The sequence below is a fragment of the Choristoneura fumiferana genome, chromosome 7, assembly GCF_025370935.1.
Source record: "Choristoneura fumiferana chromosome 7, NRCan_CFum_1, whole genome shotgun sequence".
Taxonomy (NCBI): domain Eukaryota; kingdom Metazoa; phylum Arthropoda; class Insecta; order Lepidoptera; family Tortricidae; genus Choristoneura; species Choristoneura fumiferana.
In genome coordinates this window covers 2,126,661-2,146,670 of record NC_133478.1, presented here as the reverse complement: position 1 = coordinate 2,146,670, position 20,010 = coordinate 2,126,661, and the positions used below count along the sequence as shown (strand labels likewise).

The 20,010-nt window shown below is 40.1% G+C and overlaps 1 protein-coding gene across 2 annotated transcripts in view; it reads right to left on the bottom strand.

Annotated features, from left to right (window-relative positions):
* Nucleotides 1–536: 536 nt before the first annotated feature.
* LOC141429489 (1-phosphatidylinositol 4,5-bisphosphate phosphodiesterase-like) overlaps nucleotides 537–20,010 on the bottom strand; it is a gene marked incomplete at its 3' end in the record, with an annotated part of 69,164 nt that continues 49,690 nt past the window's right edge. For both annotated transcript variants that reach the window (XM_074089802.1, XM_074089803.1), the window contains 8 exon segments: nucleotides 537–693; nucleotides 1,283–1,486; nucleotides 3,573–3,753; nucleotides 13,952–14,083; nucleotides 14,917–15,121; nucleotides 16,420–16,584; nucleotides 18,670–18,876; nucleotides 19,606–19,763. In XM_074089802.1, the coding sequence (XP_073945903.1) occupies nucleotides 537–693; nucleotides 1,283–1,486; nucleotides 3,573–3,753; nucleotides 13,952–14,083; nucleotides 14,917–15,121; nucleotides 16,420–16,584; nucleotides 18,670–18,876; nucleotides 19,606–19,763 (1,409 nt within the window).

Genomic DNA, 20,010 nt, shown 5'->3' with positions numbered 1-20,010 from the left:
GTTACCTTTATATTCATGCCAAATTACAGCTTTCTAGTACTAACAACGGTCTCTGAGCTTACCCGCGGACAGACAGGCAGACATTACGAAACTATATACATACAATTTATGGCTTGAATAAATAAATAATAAATGAAGCCGTGGTGGCCTAGTGGTTTGACCTATCGCCTCTCAAGCAGAGGGTCGTGGGTTCGAACCCCGGCTCGCACCTCTGAGTTTTACGAAATTCATGTGCGGAATTACATTTGAAATTTACCACGAGCTTTGCGGTGAAGGAAAACATCGTGAGGAAACCTGCACAAACCTGCGAAGCGATTCAATGGTGCGTGCGAAGTACCCAATCCGCACTGGGCCCGCGTGGGAACTATGGCCCAAGCCCTCTTGATCTGAGAGGAGGCCTGTGCCCAGCAGTGGGACGTTATAGGCTGGGATGATGATGATGAAATAAATAATAAATAACTATAAGGTCCTAGTTGACTACGGAACCCTAAACACCCCACAAAGTACTAGGAATTGTTACGCCGTGGTGAGGGTACCTTCCGCTCGTCCATGAACTTCTTGGTGTTGTTCTGTTTCTTTTCGCGCAGGCGGCGGTCCTTCTCTTGCTTGGTTTTCAGCGTCTTGTCATTGGCCACCTCTTTGCTGGTCTCCATACTGATCTTGGCTTGTCGGCCGTTCATGTCTTTCAGTTCCCTGGAAAAAGGAGATAAATAGTTCGAAGTCAATTATGTCTATGGTCGGGTCACTTCGGCTCGAAGAACAGATAACATTTGGGGTGAAAGATCGAGATTGGCGATCACGAACAGGAAGACGAAGCGTTGCCAGGCCTCCCATTAGATGGACTGACGACATCATGAGTTGTGGGCAACCAGTGGATGCAGGTTGCGAGTTGTCGTTCATTGTGTGCGTTCTAAGGGGAGGACTTTGTTCAGAAGTGGACGTTCTGACTGATAAACGAGTCTATTGGATATCCGGTTCGAAGGACCAAATGCATCTTTTCTTTTTTTGGGGCAAATATAAATAGTCTATCTATCCTCATATTTTATGTATTTTGATGATTTTGATGCAGTGTAATAATTGCTAACCAACCTAATGGAATATCTGTTTTATTTTTGGGGATTTCCAATCTTTTCGCATTTTGAAATGCTTCTCCAATACAACCTCCTTCCTCCTTCCGCTCCTTATACAATAGAGAGTTTTACTATTACTATACTACCTACTACTATACTGCTCCCACGAACTTATCTCTCCTTCCATTCGGTGGCAAATTCAACAAGCTTACCTCTCATGCTTGGCTTCGAGCTGTTTCATCTGCGCCAGTTGCGTGGCTTCCATCATCTTCTTGAGCAGTTCCCGCTGCTCGTCCAATCGGCTGCGCGCGCTGCTCCAGTCCTCCAATCGCTGCCGGGCGACGAGCTCGCTCCACGCCGCTGATTGGTCGGTTACAAGCTTGCGGAAGGCCGCGTCGTTGCTTAGCTGCTCTTTGCTGGAAAAAATGTGTTGGTTTACTTTGAGATTCGATTTTAAATCAAATCAAATCCTTAAATTAAAGACATGGAAGTTTGCCCCTTTCACCAGATGGTATGATGATTTTAGTAAAAACCCCTATGTTGTTACCTAAATAGGTATAAATTGTGGTATAAATAGTTATTAAAAAAAATGTGGTTGTTTTGGTAGTAAAAAATTGTGCATGTTAAGGTACCTAGACCGATTAATGACAATATTGACCTATACATACGAGAGTTTATTTAATATTAACTACTTCAGGTGATCATGTCAGTCTCATGGGTGCTTACGTATTTTCCTACTAAATTCCAAATGCACTCCAACAACCCATGGGAAAAATTGCAATTAGGTATGAAGTAGGTTGTTCAACTATTCATGGTACCTCGTTGCCATGGTTACGTCCCCTGGACAACTTTTTAAAACCATGATGTTTCTAGATCTACATGCTTTCTGTGGTTAAAATTCACCGAGCGTCCCTTTTTTTCGTAGTTACAGCCAATTAATTTTATCGACTATCTTCTATGCACTATACTATATTACAAGTTTTTTTTTAACCCTTTGGGCGCCACGGTCGGCCACAGACGACAAACAAAAATCTATGTACCAATGGCACGATTTTCAGCTGTCGCGTTTTGCCGACCGTGGCGTTCAAAGGGTAAGAAATTCTGTCACTATTGTCTCTTGGGCGACGGGACAGAGAAATAACCAAGAAAAAGTTGATCGACCCAAATACAGTGTGATTGGTAAAAGGTTAGAGATATAGATATAAACACTGTACACTGTCTCTTAAAATAATAAACAAATAAATTACAAAAACATTTGATGATGTCGAAAAGGAACTTGACTAACCTACAACCTACAAATAACAGTAACCTACGTGCCTACTACAGCGCTGATATCTCTGCATCTAATCGGATCGATCGATCGGTCCGATATTTATTTTGTATGAATAATACGAATGTTTGTTCTCGGGTCTTGGATGTTTAATAAGTATTTTCTGTTATGTTTTTGTCAGTATTATAAATTTAAATTGGAAATATGTATTCCCGATATTATCGTACATTTAGGCACAAATCATCCATAGGTGTTAGTGTTATTATAAGTATAGTTAATTCTAGTACAAAGAAAATAAAAAATAAATGTTATTTAGTTAGGTAAGTATAATTTCTTTCTCTGTGAATGCGAATACGCAAACATACGCTCACTGTGTATATATTAGATTATAATTGTTAAATTTCTCATGTAAGTGAATTGTGAATATTCTTATGAGAAAAATAAATTCTTTAAACCGATTTAAGTATGTATTTATCTATATAAGTAGGTATGTTCATCCGTTGCCTAGTATCCATGGTACAAGCTTTGCTTAGTTTTCAATGAGGGCTATCGCGTATGAATTCGCCGCTAGAGGCGCTAGTGTAGCGTGAGGTCTCCGCAATGTCAAATCTCATAGTTTTTGGGTGAGCTACGCGGGTTCATTTATAATTAGAATAATTTTGTGAATATTCTGCATTATCTACCCGAAAATAATTATGGCAATTATGCGCTACGGGACAATGAATGTCTGTTTTGATTTTGAGACAGTTTTGTCTGTCGGAAACCTTTGTCCTCCCTTTTTTTTTTTGAACAAAACGGGACTACGCAACACTGTGGTAGCTCGATATTTTTATGGCACGGTTTTAAGGTGTAGGTAAACTTTGTTTTCACGCCCGTAATAACAGACTTTGAAAGCCACACTTAAAAACCTCACGCAACAGTGGCGCCATCTAGAAAGACAAAAAACGATAGCCCTCATTAGTCATTAGTATCAAATGTCCCATGATTATTTATTACTATATATTACTAGCTTTTGCCCGCGGCTTCGCCCGCGTGGTATCCGGTTATCGCGCGCTGTTCCCTCGGGAACTGTGCATTTTTCCGGGATAAAAATAAACCTATGTCACTCTCTGGCCCATAAACTATCTCTATGCCAAAAAGCATCAGACGGACAAACATACACACATACACACAAACATACAAACACACACACTTTCGCATTTATAATATTAGTATGGATTATTATAGCTCACTTCTTCCCCTTGATGAGTTTCTCTAGCGCGCTGCACTGTTGTTTCTGCAGCGACATCTTTTCCTTGGCCTGTCGCTTGCGGAGCGCGTCGAGCTCCTTCTGCTGCTTGCGGCCTGTCTTCACGAAGCCCTTCTCCTGACGGAGAGACTCCACCGTGATGGGCTCGAACACCAGTGGCGGCTCTGGACAAACAAAAGTTTTCATCACACTCCTAAGCAATGTCGTAACATGCAAACTAACTTGGTTACCCAATAAGACCCAGTGGCCTTTTTTAGGGTTCCGTAGCCAAAATGGCAAAAACGGAACCCTTATAGTTTCGTCATGTCTGTCTGTCTTGTCTGTCTGTCTGTCCGTCCGTCCGCGGCTTTGCTCAGGGACTATCAATGCTAGAAAGCTGTAATTTTGCACGGATATATGTGTAAACTATGCCGACAAAATGGTACAATTCAAAATTAAAAAAAAAAAAATTTTTTAGGGTGCCTAAACATACACGTAAAGTGGGGGTTTTTTTTTCTCATCCAACCCTATAGTGTGGGATATCTTTGGATAGGCTTTTTAAAACTATTAGGGGTTTGCTAAGACGATTTTCGATTCAGTGATTTGTTGCGAAATATTAAACTTTAAAATGCAAATTGCCATGAAAATCGGGCGTCCCCCCCTCTAAAATCTAAACCGGTGGGTGAAAAATTGGAAAAAATTCAGGATAGTAAGTATATCAAACTTTCAAGGAAAACTGTAACGGCTAAGTTTGCTTGAGAATTATTAGTAGTTTAAGAGTAAATAGCAGCCTAAGGTATAAAATATACATAAACTTGGAAGATTCCGTATAAATAATCAGTAATGGCTACGGAACCCTATTTTGGCGTGTCACACGCTCTTGGCCGGTTTTTTCTTATTATTACCTATTCTTATTCTTAATTTCGTATTCATGTGTTTAACGTCTAAGTAATTTTGGTAAAAAAAAAATTTTTCTCTTATAGGTACACTATTTCACTCACAAATATGATGAAAAACATTGAATGTCGCACGCTTTTAGATAAGCTCGGGGTAAATTTCAAATGCAATTTTACAAATAAATTCCGAAAAACTTAGAGGTGCGAGCCTGGACTCGAACCCACGATTGCTTGAGAGGCCATAGGTCAAACCACTGTTTTCCGCAACTTCGTCAGTGAACTGCAAGCTTTTACCCAAACAAAAAACAACAACAAACAGTCAAGTTAAATAAAAGCTTGTAAAAATCCGAGTTAATTTTTCCCTCTAAAATTATTGGAAACAAAATATTAACAAAGAATAAATACTAGTAGTAAAAATAGACTACACTATAAAAACAAAATACCTAGTCATTTTGTGTTCCTAAGAGAATCCATACTTCCATACCAAATCCTTACCTACTATGTAATATTATAAATAGGAAAGAATGTTTATTTGTCATTACCTCGTCACCCTTAAGTCGATGAACTGATTTAAATGAAATTTTGTATGAAGCCAGTATGAACCCCTGAGGATATAGGATAAACATCTAGGAAAATTATATAGTTACTACCAGGGGTCGGACAAAATGTGCCGAAGACGTCAAACCACTTATAGCATGATTTCAAATAGTATTTTTGATTTTCATAAACAATTATCACTTATCATTTATCAACCTCTTTATTAAACGATATGAAATTTATTTTATTCACTGAATTCAAAACGATTTTTTTGTTACTTCATTAATGCTACTTTGTCACACGGAAGTTTAAATAAAAACATCATCTTGTGTGCAAGATTACGTCATTTTTACGTCATCCGCACTTTTTATCCGAACCCTGGTTACTACATATAAATTATTCGCAAATAGAGTCGCCCGCAACACCTAGTTTCTTATACAAAAATTCTTTTTCACCTACCTCTCAGAACTTTAATAGTTCCCTTGTATCTTAACATTGTCAAATGTTTATAAAATTTTCTTAACACTTTTTAAATTAAAATAACTATGGGAAACATTTAATGCCATTACAAAAGGAAAAGTCTTGATCCAAAACACTTTCTTCGAACCGAAGATTTGAACTGAACTGCAGTGAATGCCTGAATCATTTATTTATTTAAACCACGGCACAAGCGCAAAGGCGGAAGCGATTCAACCCAAATAAAGTAAACATACTACCTAGTAAGGCTCAATGGCCTAAATTTAGAACATGCGTCAAAAATAATATGGACATTAAGTTTCAAATTCTATTGATCAAAATTTGATATGGGTCTCACGAGGTTAAAAAAATATCCTACTTATTCTACTAATACCTAATTTAAATGTTTTGCTTAATGTGAATGTTTGCGAGTGTGTATGTTTGTCTTTCACGATAAAATGGCTGGATGGATTTAAATGAAATTTGACATGTAGATAGCTGGACATCTGGAATAACACAGGTTCTTTTATCCTGATGTTTCCACGGGTCATGGATAAAATACAAAATCTCACCCGCTGGGTATAGTCACTAAATTTGGCACTGTTGTTTATAACGCAATGTCAATAAACACCACGATGTAATTTTTGGGAATTCCCACGGGAATTTTGTAAAATTCAGGAATTTCAAATCAAAAGCTGGATCTAATGATTAACGCGTGCATAAGCCATGAGTAAACACTATAGTTTAATATGTTTTCTCAGTAGGGCAGAAGAACCGTTTGTGGCCACTGTACCGTTTATGGCCATTTGTTGTGTAAAATAAAATTATATGATAGTAATAAAACATTACAAACTTTATTCGTTTCAGTATAAACTTTTGAAAACTCACTAAACATATTTTTTATACTATAACTTTTTATATACAGGTGTCCCAGAAGTACCACGTCATAGTGACACCAGAGGTAGGCCAGCTCAAGAGGAACCTAACCCAACCTAACATGACCCCAGTAAAAGTTGCACGGTTTCGAGTTATTACCGAAATAAAGATTTTTGGGGATACTCCCCTTTCTCTTGACATTTTTAGTACCAGCATCGACTTGGAAAGCTCTTAATAACAGTTTTTTATGTGTATCGAATCGTGAATATTACTTCAGAAGTGCAGTGTGTTATTTTGTCAGTAACTACCGTAAAATGCTGAAAAAAACTTAATTAATCTTGATTTAAGTTGTCTCAAAAATAAAAATTTCAACTTTAACCATCTGCCATGAAAAAAAATACTAGAAACGAAACAAACAAATAACGCCAAAAATTAGACATGTTATGCAGATTCAGAAATGGTATGACACATGTATCTCACTCCAAAAACATTAGAAATTCTTATCACTTTAGCGAAGCCCTATCGAACCAACTTATAACTTGAACTCCGAAAGCAGTCCCTGCTAAGTGGTACAAAAATGCTGTGTATAGCGATAGCTCATCTATTATCTGATACAATTATTTTGCCAAATGCACGAAGGTAAATATTAATATTTGTCTCCCTTTTCAAGGCTAGGACCGGATCCTAAAGAACCGGATATAAAACCAGGCAGGTCGTTTTGCAAAAACTGTAAATAGTTTCTACCATTAAGAATAGGAGGCAACTCGACCGGTCCCACAATTTTGTCCATTAAGAATTCCAGTCCACAAATTAATTTTGAATTGGTATTGGGACCGATCTTCTCGTTCTTCATGTGTCTGTGTTGGTTTTCTGTCTGCCAGCTATGACGTTGTGTAAATTGAAATATCCATCCCTTTTGCAAGCCGATTCTTCAGTCCACAATATTTCATTGAAATAAATCGGGTTTTAGAATATTTTAATAGGCTTACGTTTGGCCTCAATCTCCCTTGATGAAAGGCGAAGATGAGCTTAAGATGATACACGTTTGTCAAGAAGGTGTCTGTTTACTTTGACCTTAAAGATGTTCAGATTATAGCGTTAACCAAGTAATATTATCTAACGTTTTAAACTTTCGTGATTTCATTCATATTCATAATACCACCGATGGACTTATCACGCTTACACACACGATAATATTTACCTCGACGTTTCGGCAACATTACAGTCGCCGTGGTCACGAGTAGACTGAAGTGTGGGTGTCAAGTCTGCTAGCAGCGCGAGTCCTTCGAACTACCGGTATTTTTGCAGTGTGGAGGAGGAGGAACTGAATGAACACACATTTCTAGTATAAACGTAGCTATCATAAGGTCGCGGTGAGCAAAGTAGGTGATTGTTTCAGTTCATTAATATGAACCTCGGCAAAGTAACCTGATTCAATAAATTAGTAGGTAATGTAACATGTTTTTACTTAACAGTGACGGCTTGCGGCATCAGCAAAGTGATAAGAATGCCTAATGTTATTTCAGTAAGATACATGTGTCATACCATTTCTGAATCTACATAACATGTCTAATTTATTGGCGTTATTTGTTTGTTTCGTTTCTAGTAATTTTTTTCATGGCAGATGGTTAAAGTTGAAATTCTTATTTTGAGACAACTTAAATCAAGATTAATAAAGTTTTTTCAGCATTTTACGGTAGTTACTGACAAAATAACACACTGCACTTCTGAAGTAACTATTTACGATTCGATACACATAAAAAACTGTTATTAAAAGCTTGCCAAGTCGATGCTGGTGCTAAAAATGTCAAGACAAAGGGGAGTATCCCCAAAAATCTTTATTTCGGTAATAACTCGAAAACCGTGCAACTTTTATGGGGTCATGTTAGGGTGGTTAGGTTCCTCTTGAGCTGGCCTACCTCTGGTGTCACTGTGACTGGTACTTCTGGACACCCTGTATTACTTGAAATGTTAACTGGCCAAAGATAAGCGAATGTAAATCTTATGAGAAATAAATAATCTTGAACCAAATCCCTATCCTCGTGGGCCCTCGCATACTTTAAAAAGGGCCAATTAACATTAAGAATAACGGCCGAACGTACTTCATAAAGTACAAATGGTTCAATGAAAAAAATAATCTTAAGAATTTTGAAATAATATCCAAAATAACAAAGCTGGTGAACCACTAGCTACGGCGTAGGTAACTATAATATAGGCTATAATATTTGCAGGATAGCATTTACCGCCTTTCCCGCCGCCCTCCTTCTGTCCCCAACACTCCACCCCGTCCGCAAACATCTGAAAATATCTTTTAGGCAGACGCACGCGCCGGCTACGCTTCAGTTCGATATAAATTATGATTTCACTGCTATTCTCGATCTGCACATAACATAAACATATTTCTAAAATATTGCTACAACCTTGTGCTGGAGACTGGCAAAATAATATCAATATGTACCATTAGCTTTTGTCGTCGTTGATGAATTCAGTTATCGCTATCCAGCGGGAACTGTGTTAATCCAAATTAGAAACAGATGGGTCAAATTATATCCAAATTCTTTAAGCTGTTTTGTACGAAGTAGTAAACTTTTGCATTTATAATTAGTATACTTATTTAATAGAATTATTTGTAGGAACTACCTAAACAATTTTCCGGGATAGAAACTATTGTCATTCCAAGGGTCACAAACTAAATTGATTCAGTGGCGTAAGGTTGAAATAACTTCCAGTGACTTGCGTACAAGCGGACAGCAAGGATTTTTTTGTAACAGCTACGGAACCATATCCTGGGCTTTTACGACACGCTTTTGGCCGGTTTTTCGTCTTAAATGCTACATCGCAATATTGAGTAGGCATTGATGCGATATTCCATCCATGTCTATTGAATTTGTTTAAAATAGAACATGGGATAGGTAGACTGTATGGTGCCGGGAACACGCCGACTGTGACGTTGCCCAGATGTGATTTCCACGTCGATAGACGAAATTCCTAGCTGTAAGGCTGCTTGTTCACTGAGGGCCTACTCCGAAATTAGAAAATTGAAGTTCTTATCGTACCGCCCCTTTTACTCTCGTATTAAATAGTATAAGTGTCAGAGGGACGGAACTACTGCGATTTTCCAATTTCGAGTAGCCCAGCTGGAACGGAGCGAGGGGGATAATGCAGAGCGGAGTTGCGAGTTGAACCGTGTCTGCAGGGCTACTACGAAACTCGAAACTCGAAGTTCGTGTCGTGCGGTCCCTCTGACACTTGTACTATTTAATACGAGAGCGAGAGGGACCGCACGACACGAACTTCGAGTTTCGTGGTAGCCCTGCTGTACATACGCACGGAGGTAGATTGCGGACTGCGGAGCGGAGAGAAAAGGTATTGCGGAGCAGAGAGAAAAGGTAATGCGGAGCGGAGTGGTTTTAGCATAAGACGGGTCCATCTCTTTCCGTGAGTATCGTAAAAGGCAACAAAGGATCCTTTTAATTAATAACTTAATAATTTTAAAAGAAAAAACAAAGTTAAGTCTGAGTCGTTCTGTAAGTTTTTAAACTGAAAGAGAAATCCTAAAATCCTGTCATTTTAAAAACCGGCTAACATGAGTAGATATATTATAGTTGCAAGAAACGTACGCCGAGATACCTCAATTGGAGAGTGCTTGGATTGACGTCACGAACGACCCAATTGACGTCAGAGACGTCGAATTAGTGGCGTATGATTTGGGTCAAAGGACTCGTTATAACATTTCATAGTTCGAGAGCTGGCAGACATTTTCAGAATCAGTTCGAGGCAGGGATGTAACGGATGTGGTTTTATCGGAACCGAAAACGGGACCAGATGTTTTCAATTTAGTTTATCGGAACCAGAAACGGAATCGGATTCGAAAACAGAACCGGAACCAAAATCGAAGCCTAAGTGAGGCACTTGTCCCACCGCCGACGATGAGCGAGACGCGAGTAGAGCGAGTAACTAGAAACGAGTGGGTGAGCAGCGAGAAGCGAGTGTAGTTTTGTCGCTGGCTGTAAAGGCTTGTTCGGACTAGGCTAGTATTTTAGTCTAGTAGCGAGTAATTTAGTAGCTAAACGTGTCTGAACACCAAATAATTAGTCGAGCAGATAGTAAGTATTTAGTCGAGTCAATCCATTTTATTCTATTTTTTTTTTAGTAGTTTAGTAGTGAGTAGCACCCCCCACCACGCGTCCGTGCTTACTCGACCGCCGGCTAAACAAGTCCGAACCTGTCGATTTACTCGAGTTCATTAGTTGGCGTGAAAATGTCGTTTCGCTGGAGCGAGGAAACCACTTAATACTCGACTGTAATGCGAACGATTTTAGGCAGTAGCGAATAGTTTAGCTACTAAATTACTCGCTACTAGACTAAAATACTAGCCTAGTCCGAACAAGCCTTAAGCGAGTGTTCGAGTGCGACGGGCGATTACTCGCTCCACTCGACTCGCTCGTGCGGGCGGCGCCAAGCTGACATCGCTGAGCGAGTATCTATAGCTCAGCGAGTTTTATAGCTCTTGTCGCTGCAACAAAAGCTGTAAGAGCGAGTTCTCGCCGGCAGTGTGAACAGCCAGCGATCAACTATTAATATATGTGTCTCTTTTACTCACACAGGATATTATATCTTTTGTTCGTTTCTTGAGCGAGAAAATAGTCGATAGCCAATCGTTTCCTCGCTGGCGGTGAGACAACTGCCTGAGATAGGTGGACGAGATGTTAAGGGTGGGTCTACTAAACCTGAGGGTAAATTGTGTAACGTTTCTGACAGTTTTCGCATACAAAAACTGTCATTAAATTGTGATCGCGAGTGTCAGAAACGTTACATAGGTAGTTAAATTAGCATTCTGTTTATTTTTGATGTACGCCGCTCATGTCCAGTCGCCGCGGTAAGCATTGACATCCGATATAACTTACGTTTCAAAAAGTAACGGAACCAAACGGATGTTCATATCAAACGAAAGTTCCGATTTAACGGAAACGGAATCGGAGCTCCGTAACATCCCTGGTTTTAGGTACCTAAGTGGGCGAGCGTCCGTGCCGTTTTCGGTTTTAAAATCTATTTCTTACGAGGGTATCATAAAAGGAGACTAAGGGATCAGGGGGGGCTAGTACGAAAATCGGAGCTCGTATCGTTCTAAGTATCTTGTATCGTATTCGATCGAACTAGTATCTTGCCGTCCCGCTGACGCTTATATTATTTAATACGAGAGTGACAGGGACGGCGCGACAGGAACTTAGAATTTCGAATTTCGTAGTAGGCCCCCTGACGTGGAAGTGGGTAGGAGCTCTCTCAATTGACAATAGCCAACTATGAAACTCGGATTTCAGCTCTATTGGTGTGGAAGGTAAGGAAACCATCACACTATTTTCCCGAATCGTCATGAAGGTTTGCAACATAGCCTCCTGAAGCCCACCATATAAATATTTTGAAATTTTAAAATTTATGACGGTGGAAGCATTCTACACTTCCACTGAACGTAGATATAGTTTAGATATAGTTAGTGTTTAGTATTGTAACTAAGGGACCCCATACATCCCTGTATTTCTTTTATTATTATTTTTTGTATTTTTTTTTCTTTAATTGTATAATATAGTTTTTAAGTATTTTATTTGTAATTATATTTTTATGAAAAAATGACTTTCTGCCAAGTTTCTTGCGGCGCATTCTTCTTGGCAATGATGGTCTTTCCGAAAGCGCTGGTAGTTTAAAAAAATGACGTGTAAAAGTGCCCATTGCGGCCTATTTACTGAATAAATCATTTGAATTTGAATTTTTGAATTTGAATTTGAATTTGAAAAAAAATTACAAAGCAATTAGAATCTAATTGTTTCGAGAATAAAGTCAAACTGCCGTCAAACTGCCATGGTGTAAAACAATAGAAAAACAACAGAATTTTTACTTTGTTACATTGTCATAGATTCCTAATTCCCTTGAACTTATTGTGTACATTTTATTGCACATTGGGCCGCACATTAGCCGACGACCATGTCCATTCTGTCAAGAGTGTAACGACTTAGATGTGTCGAAAATACAAACTGAGACATGGATGCACAGAAAAACCAGAAAAAAATACCAGCGCTGGGAATCGAACCCAGGTCCTCAGCAACCCGTGCTGCGTGCTATAACCCCTGCACCACCGCTGGACAGGAGTCTAGACACAAATTTCTCCTATGCACACATATATCTCAGGTTGCTTTTTTTCCACTACTCAGCGGTCCCATTCCATTCCATCCCATTCCATTCCATTGCGATTCCCAGCGCTGGTCTCTTTTTCTGGTTTTTCTGTGTATCCATGTCTCAGTTTGTATTTTCGATATGGTTTTCACGGGATACCCGTAAAAGTAACAAATTTGGAGTTGAAATAAAAAATACAAAAAGACTCCAAAAAACCAATCATGACTTAGATGTGGGCGACTACTAATTGTTTTGTTTGGGTTCGAGCCAAATCTCATTCACACGTGTGGGGGAGGGGAGACGTCTCGGAAAATACCGCTCAAGTATTTTTCCGCAAAAAACAGTGCGCAACTGCGAAAAAACCATGTTAAATTAAGTAAATCTGTTGAAGCAAATCGTGTTTCTCCGCTGAACTATAACCTAAACAATACTCGTAATACTTATCGCCACAAAGCCCTGCTGAGTTTCTTCTAAGTTCTGGCATTGCATTTTTTTATGGCCTTGACGCTTGTAGATTAGAAAAAATAAATGTAAACGAGCTTAACACTTAATTTTGCTTAATGTCGTTTTCTTTAAGAGGTTTTTACACTTGATGTTTTGTTTTTGGTTTATTTGTGTAAATGTTACATTATTAAACATGTCTGTCTTCTGTGTTAGTGAATAAGTAAATATCTTCTTTCTTTCTGCGTCTTATATGCAAAATAAACTCTTCTACAAGCTTCTATTTAGTTTCCCCTGTTCTATCTGGGTCTGTCGGAACCTAACCTTATCCTGCAAGTCGATTTTGACTCATTTCTAGTGGCCGGATTGACTTGTTTTGACATCCATGTGGGAACTAAGGTGGACTTGTGGACGAATGACCGGTGTAAGGGAGCGGACTGAATGACCGAAGACTTCAGTGGAGTGAATGGTACAAGCGCGTGAATTAGAGAGTCGGATCGGAGATACTATTGGGTGAGCCTAGTGTATGTGTAATGTATGTCTTTTCTGTCCATTTGCTGTCAATGTTTAATTCTATTTTTTTGCAACACCGTCCGTGATTGACACCTATATTACCTGATGTTAAGTGCAGATGAGGCCAAAGGTGTATCTCTATATATTTTTTTTTATTTGTGTTAATTTTGCTGTATATGTGTGTCTTCTGTGTTAGTGAATAAATGTCTTCTTTCTTTCTTTCTTTCTTTCTTTCACTGGTTCAGTAACAGCCTATTCACTCTAGCCTTGAAGAGCCCTAGATTGTATCTATGCAGAAATACAGACGACGGAAGCGAAGTCCATTCCTTAACAGTTCACATTAGGTATGACATATATTTCATTTCAGTATATTTTTTTAAAATTTTAATATGAAGAGTTGTTTCCTTCACACGACACCTCATACATACGTGCCTGTCAATGCAAATGTATTCAGCAACAAAGTTTCTATTTGTTTTACAAAATGTTTTGAACTCACCCTCCTTTTTGTCTTCGATCTGCACCTTTTTCTCGGGGCCGCTCTCCTCGATGCCCATCTGCTTCATGTTGTCTGTCCGCTCCTTGGCGGCCCCCATGAAGGCGCGTGGGTCCGACAGGGCAGCCATGAAGTCTGGACAATACAGTTACAATGTTGACGGGTTGTTAAACTATAACCGTTAAAGCCTTTATTCAGGCGCGGTCACAGCCTCAAATTTTGGATTTTGTGATTGACGTGTACGGTTTGGGGGGGGGGGTCTTTATGTCCCCTGTGACCTTCCCCCCTTTCGGACCGCGTCTGCATTTATTGTAGTATATCAACCACGGGAATGTTAATCCACTTGCCACTGTTCCTAATTTTACTAAGTAATACATATTTGTAGTACAGATGTTAAGTATTATCAATAATTAATTAATAAACTTGACATCAACATCACGACAAAATTGACATTGACTTCATTATGATGACCAAGAAGCGAATATTTAGCTTGATTAGTCATGTCTGATGAAGTTCACAGCCCGTTTTAGTCTTGCCAATACCAGAATATAGAAAGCTTTCAACTCTTACTGCATAATCGCTTCAAGTAGATATATCTTAAGCTTTAGGTAGCATCGGAAGACGCAGTGAGTAAGCTTCCCATGAGAGGGACTGGCCGATGATCTGGCGAAGGTTGCAATAGTCAGATGGACTCGTGTAGAATAATTATGGTCTCAGATAGTAGCGGAGCTAAGGTTGTTTTTGAGAGTTTTAATCAAGCGTCTTTTTAGTTTACTTTAAATTTATTTCGGAAAACCTAGATGATTCTGATGGAGTAGTCATCATCATCATCCCAGCCTATATACGTCCCACAGCTGGGCACAGGCCTCCTCTCAGAACAAGAGGGCTCGGGCCATAGTTTTGTGCAGGATAGCCCCTTTTCTGGATCCATTAGTAGTTTCGGACCTTTATCCTCGTACGGCACTCACCCTCGAAGCCATCAGGCACGTAGATCTTGAGCTCAATATTGCAGAAGAGCATGGGCAGCGACATGGGGAAGTTGGCTTCTGTCCTGAGCGAGATGTGCCGGTAGCCGGCCTGCAGCCCGTCCAGCGGCAGGATGCGCTGCCCCAGCAGCTTGCCGCTCTCGTCGTACACGCCCAGGCGGAGCACCGCCAGGTCCGGCAGCACCACCTGCCGCACCAGCGGGCTAGTACACTCACCACCAACAATATCTGACGCAACGAGCGTGCATAAATAGCTGATACGACTCTATTTCTAGGGCCGGAAGGATGTGTCAGATATTTTTGCACGCTCCGCTGTGGCAGATATTAATGCTGGTGACTGTACCACAGAATAAGTCATAGCACAGTCGCGGAATGAAAAGATTAAATAGAAATAATATTTATTCACTTAAATAGCAATTACAGGGAGATCCACCAGAGAGTTGACCACCTTAAGGTCTGTTTTTGCTTGCTAAGTATAACTGCTTTATCGATAGAGTATGACATATTCCGTCATAATGTCATTCAAAAAACCCCCGACTTTGTTACTTCAAAGTTCAATATTGAAAACGGCTAAATCGATTTTGATGAAACATACCTAAGAACCATCGCTAGAAAACCTGATTTCAAATAAAAAAACTGCATTCAAATCGGTCTACCCGTTTAAGAGCCACGGTGTCACAAAAAGGCAGACAGGCAGACAGACAGAGACTCACAGACATATAGACACACAGACACACACATAGGGGTGTGTAGTAATCGGTATAACAACATTTCATATATTTTTACTGGATGGAACATTTGATATAATATCAAAGGATAGGAGCTTTGGAGAACTTTTTTATAAAAAACGCCAGCAAAAATATAAAAAACGCCCGAAAAAAACGCCGCCAAAAAAGACAACTAAAAAGTAAAAAATAATTATGCACTACCTAGCTGTTGCCCGCGAATTCATCTGCGAAGAATTCGTTTATCCCTATCCCGCGGGGACTATGCTGATTTCCCGCAAAATTAGCCTAAGTTAATTTAGTATAAGTACCTAGTAATATTTTTTTTATCTAAGCGTCGTCGGTGACGGGGGACCGCTAAGGTTAACAGGAAACTTAAGTACATATCAAGGACTATATGTAACTACATATGTTGTATTTTTAAAGTATTAACCTTAGCGGTCCCCCGACACCGACGACGCTTCGATAAAAAAAATATTACTAGGTAGGTACTTATACTAAATTAACTTTGGCTAATTTTGCGGGAAAACAGCTCCCCGCGGGATAGGGATACACGAATTCTTCGAAGGTAACACATGAAACGTCATTTTAGTATCTCGAATTAAGAAACAGACCACAGGTAAGTTAAGTTAGATACGGTAAGTACCTTACCTTAACTTACCTACCTTTTTTACCTTTTTGATAGGTATGTTATACCTATGAGAAATAAAAAAAGCCACAATGAAGGAATGAAATAAAAGATGACACGAAACTGTCCTACCTTACGGAACAAGAAGGGTTCCTCATTGTACACAGGATTGAGCCCGTTGGCGGGCACCATGCGGGTGCGGAACTCCTTGCGGATGGTGTCAGTGGGCAGTCCGTACATGTCAACCTCCACGTACGTTCCCACTTTCTTGTCTGACAGGAACTGGCCCGCTATCACCTAACAATGAAATAAGTATTTGTTAAAATGGCGAATGGATGGCCAAGTGGTAAGAGAACCTGACTACGAAGCTTGAGGTTCCGGGTTCGATTCCCGGCCGGGGCAGATATTTGTATGAATAATACGAATGCTTGTTCTCGGGTCTTGGATGTTCAATATGTATTTAAGTATGTATTTATCTATATAAGTATGTTTATCCGTTGCCTAGTATCCATTTAAAAGTTTATCAGAAGTTTTTTTAAGCCCAAAGTAAGCAAATCATTTGAAAATATGAGTACTAGGTTACAGTAAAACACATTAAATTTACTTAAATAGATGGATATATAAACATTAAACACCCAAGACTCGGGAAAACGAAAATTCATTCATATTTTTCATAAAAATATCTGCCCCGACCGGGGATCGAACCCGAGATCTCAAGTTTCATAGTGCGGTTCTCTAACCACTGAGCTATTCGGTCGTCTATAGTAATGGTGTGGATTTTTATTTATTTAAAAATATACAATTGCAATGCACGAGTCGCCGTAAAACAGTTGGTAAGTGTCAACCCTGCCTAATGTCAATCTATATTGCGATGTGGCAATGTTTTCCTTGTCTATGCTTTAACCGATCCTCTTGTGTGTTAACCCTTCGGGTGACAGAATACGGCGCGTAAAAGAATGCGAGAGAGAGGTATTTGAGGCAGAAAGACATTTTGGCGTGTGGATTGCGAGTGCGATGGCATGGCTGACTCCTCGCGGTGACCAGAGATGATACTGGTAAGTGCTCATGTATATATACGCTTTATAATCGATATATCTAGCTACATGGATGTGGAAGAATGGGTCAGCTATCGGTCATTCAGAAGATCCATTCTTATAGAGTCCGGGACTCCCATGAGTATGTATCGAAGCATACTGGCAAGCCATTGTAGTACGGTCGATTATGAGTTGGAGCATACGGGTCGGGCCTGAAGGGTAGGAAGGAGGGCCCCGTGGCGGCATAGCCGCCATGTCCAGCTGGTGTCAGGCTCAGGGTAATATAGGGCTTACGACACCCATAAACCCTGTACAATAAGTTCCCCTAACTGAGCAGGAACTGAGGATACGTAGGACACCAAGGCACACTTACGCAGTGTCTAGACTGGAGACGTAATCGACTGTACAGAGAGGGTAACTCTGGGTAGACCAGGCCCTCATATTATACAAGGTGAAGCCACTGTAGATAAGACCATGTATATACATACATGTTACTAATAAAGATACACGACCGAAGTTAACTTCTTCTTCTACATTCACGTGGCTAGTATTGTGTATCCTTTAGTTCCATTTATCGTCCCAACGAACCTATACCCCCCTTTTACGAACTCAGGCAAACGGTTTTCTTATCCGAGGGTCTAGAGGGCACGATAAAATGGTTTTAAATTGCAATTGCGGAATTACATTTGAAATTTACCACGAGCTTTGCGGTGAAGGAAAACATCGTGAGGAAACCTGCACAAACCTGCGAAGCAATTCAATGGTGCGTGTGAAGTTCCCAATCCGCACTGGGCCCGCGTGGGAACTATGGCCCAAGCCCTCTTGTTCTGAGAGGAGACCTGTGCCCAGCAGTGGGACGTATATAGGCTGGGATGATGATGATACAATTGCAAACTATTTAACAGTGAGTGAGACACCAAAACGAACTGAACATATTGCAAATACAGTTAATTTTAAACAATAATGTATGCCAATATTAAGTTCCCAATGTCTATGAATAATAATAATATTTATGTAAGTATGTGTGTGTTTTGTGTAGAAAGTTTCAAATCCGCATTAGCCCCTCACCCTCACGCAAACAGCCAAAGCTCTTTCGATCACGAAAGGAGCGCAGCAGTGGGACGTATATGTATAGTCCGAACTCCGAATATGAACATGGTTAATACCTGCACAGAACACTGGGCCGCAATTACCCCGTCCACGGGGGCATCGGCAAAAGGGTCGAAACTCCGGTCCGCCCGTGGCATGAAATCTGGCTTGAGCAGGTAGCCGCAGTTGCTGTTGTATTCGAACTTGCCAATTTGAAATCTTCATACTGGCCAGAGATAGAGACGATGTAGGAATCTACCTGCACAGAACACTGGGCCGCAATCACCCCGTCCACGGGGGCATCAGCAAAGGGGTCGAAGCTCCGGTCCGCGCGCCGCATGAAATCCGGTTTCAGCAGGTAGCCGCAGTTGCCGTTGTACTCGAACTTGCCCTGGTTCAGCTGCATAGGCAGGTCAGACGTCTGGAAGTTCAGGGACACCATCTGGCAGCCAGCGTTCCAGAACACCTGCGGGGTAAATGCAGCGGTGAGTAAAGGGCGGCCAAGCTTTTGTGAGTTGTACCTAATGTGAATTTAAGACCTGAGACGAGACAAAATATTTAGTATTCATTAAATCTACTATCTATTTACTGAATACATTAATTAAAAATATCTAATAATAATATATATAATTTGACAAACAATATATAAAAAGAAGAAATTAAATAACTAAATTATAACCAAAATATAAAATGTTTAATTAGTTAGCTGTTATGATAGATAAATATATAATAGATTTCACGATCAATTTTATTTCAACTCTAAATATTGTTACTTTTACGGTTATCCCGTAAAATCCATATCGAAAATACAAACTAACACAGATGCACAGAAAAACCAACTGGTTAAAGAAAAATGCAAAAAGACTCCAAAAATAAAAATAATTTGATTGCTTAATAGCGACATCTCTTGTCCGGGTGAGCGGTTAGTTCCAATGGAGTGTTGAAAGTTTCTCGATGAGGGCTACAACATAGATGTCGCTAGTGTCGCTGCTTAAGATCACTTAAGAAAACAAACAAGCTGAGATATGTGGTGCATAGGAGAAATTTGTGTCTGTACTCCTGTCCAGTGGTGGTGTAGAGGTATAGCACGCAGCACGGAATGCTGAGGACCTGGGTTCGATTCCCAGCGCTGGTCTCTTTTTCTGGTTTTTCTGTGCATGTTTCAGTTTTTATTTTCGAAAAAGGTCCAAGTTACCTGTGGCATGTAGTTGGAGGAATCAGCCCTCGTGCCCTTAGGGTAGATCCTGGACATCTGCCGCTTGTTGTAGTTGACGAAATCTATGGCCTGCGTCTTGAGGTAGTTCATGCCGGTGGTTTCCGCGAACGAAGACATGTTGTGGTGGATATTCTTCTCTGTAAAGTTACGGGAAGATATTTACAGCTGTGGGACCATCAACGAGGTCTGGATTGACCATTAAGCTGAGTAGACAACTGCCTACTAAATATTTGTATTCTTTATTGGCAATTGATTTGATTAAACTTGAAAGGTATTGTGATTTTTGAACGACTGAAAAGGGGTTACGAGAATTGCATTGCCTAGGGGGCCCAACATGGTAAATCCGGACTTGCCATCAGTCAAATATATGGTCTACCACCCGTA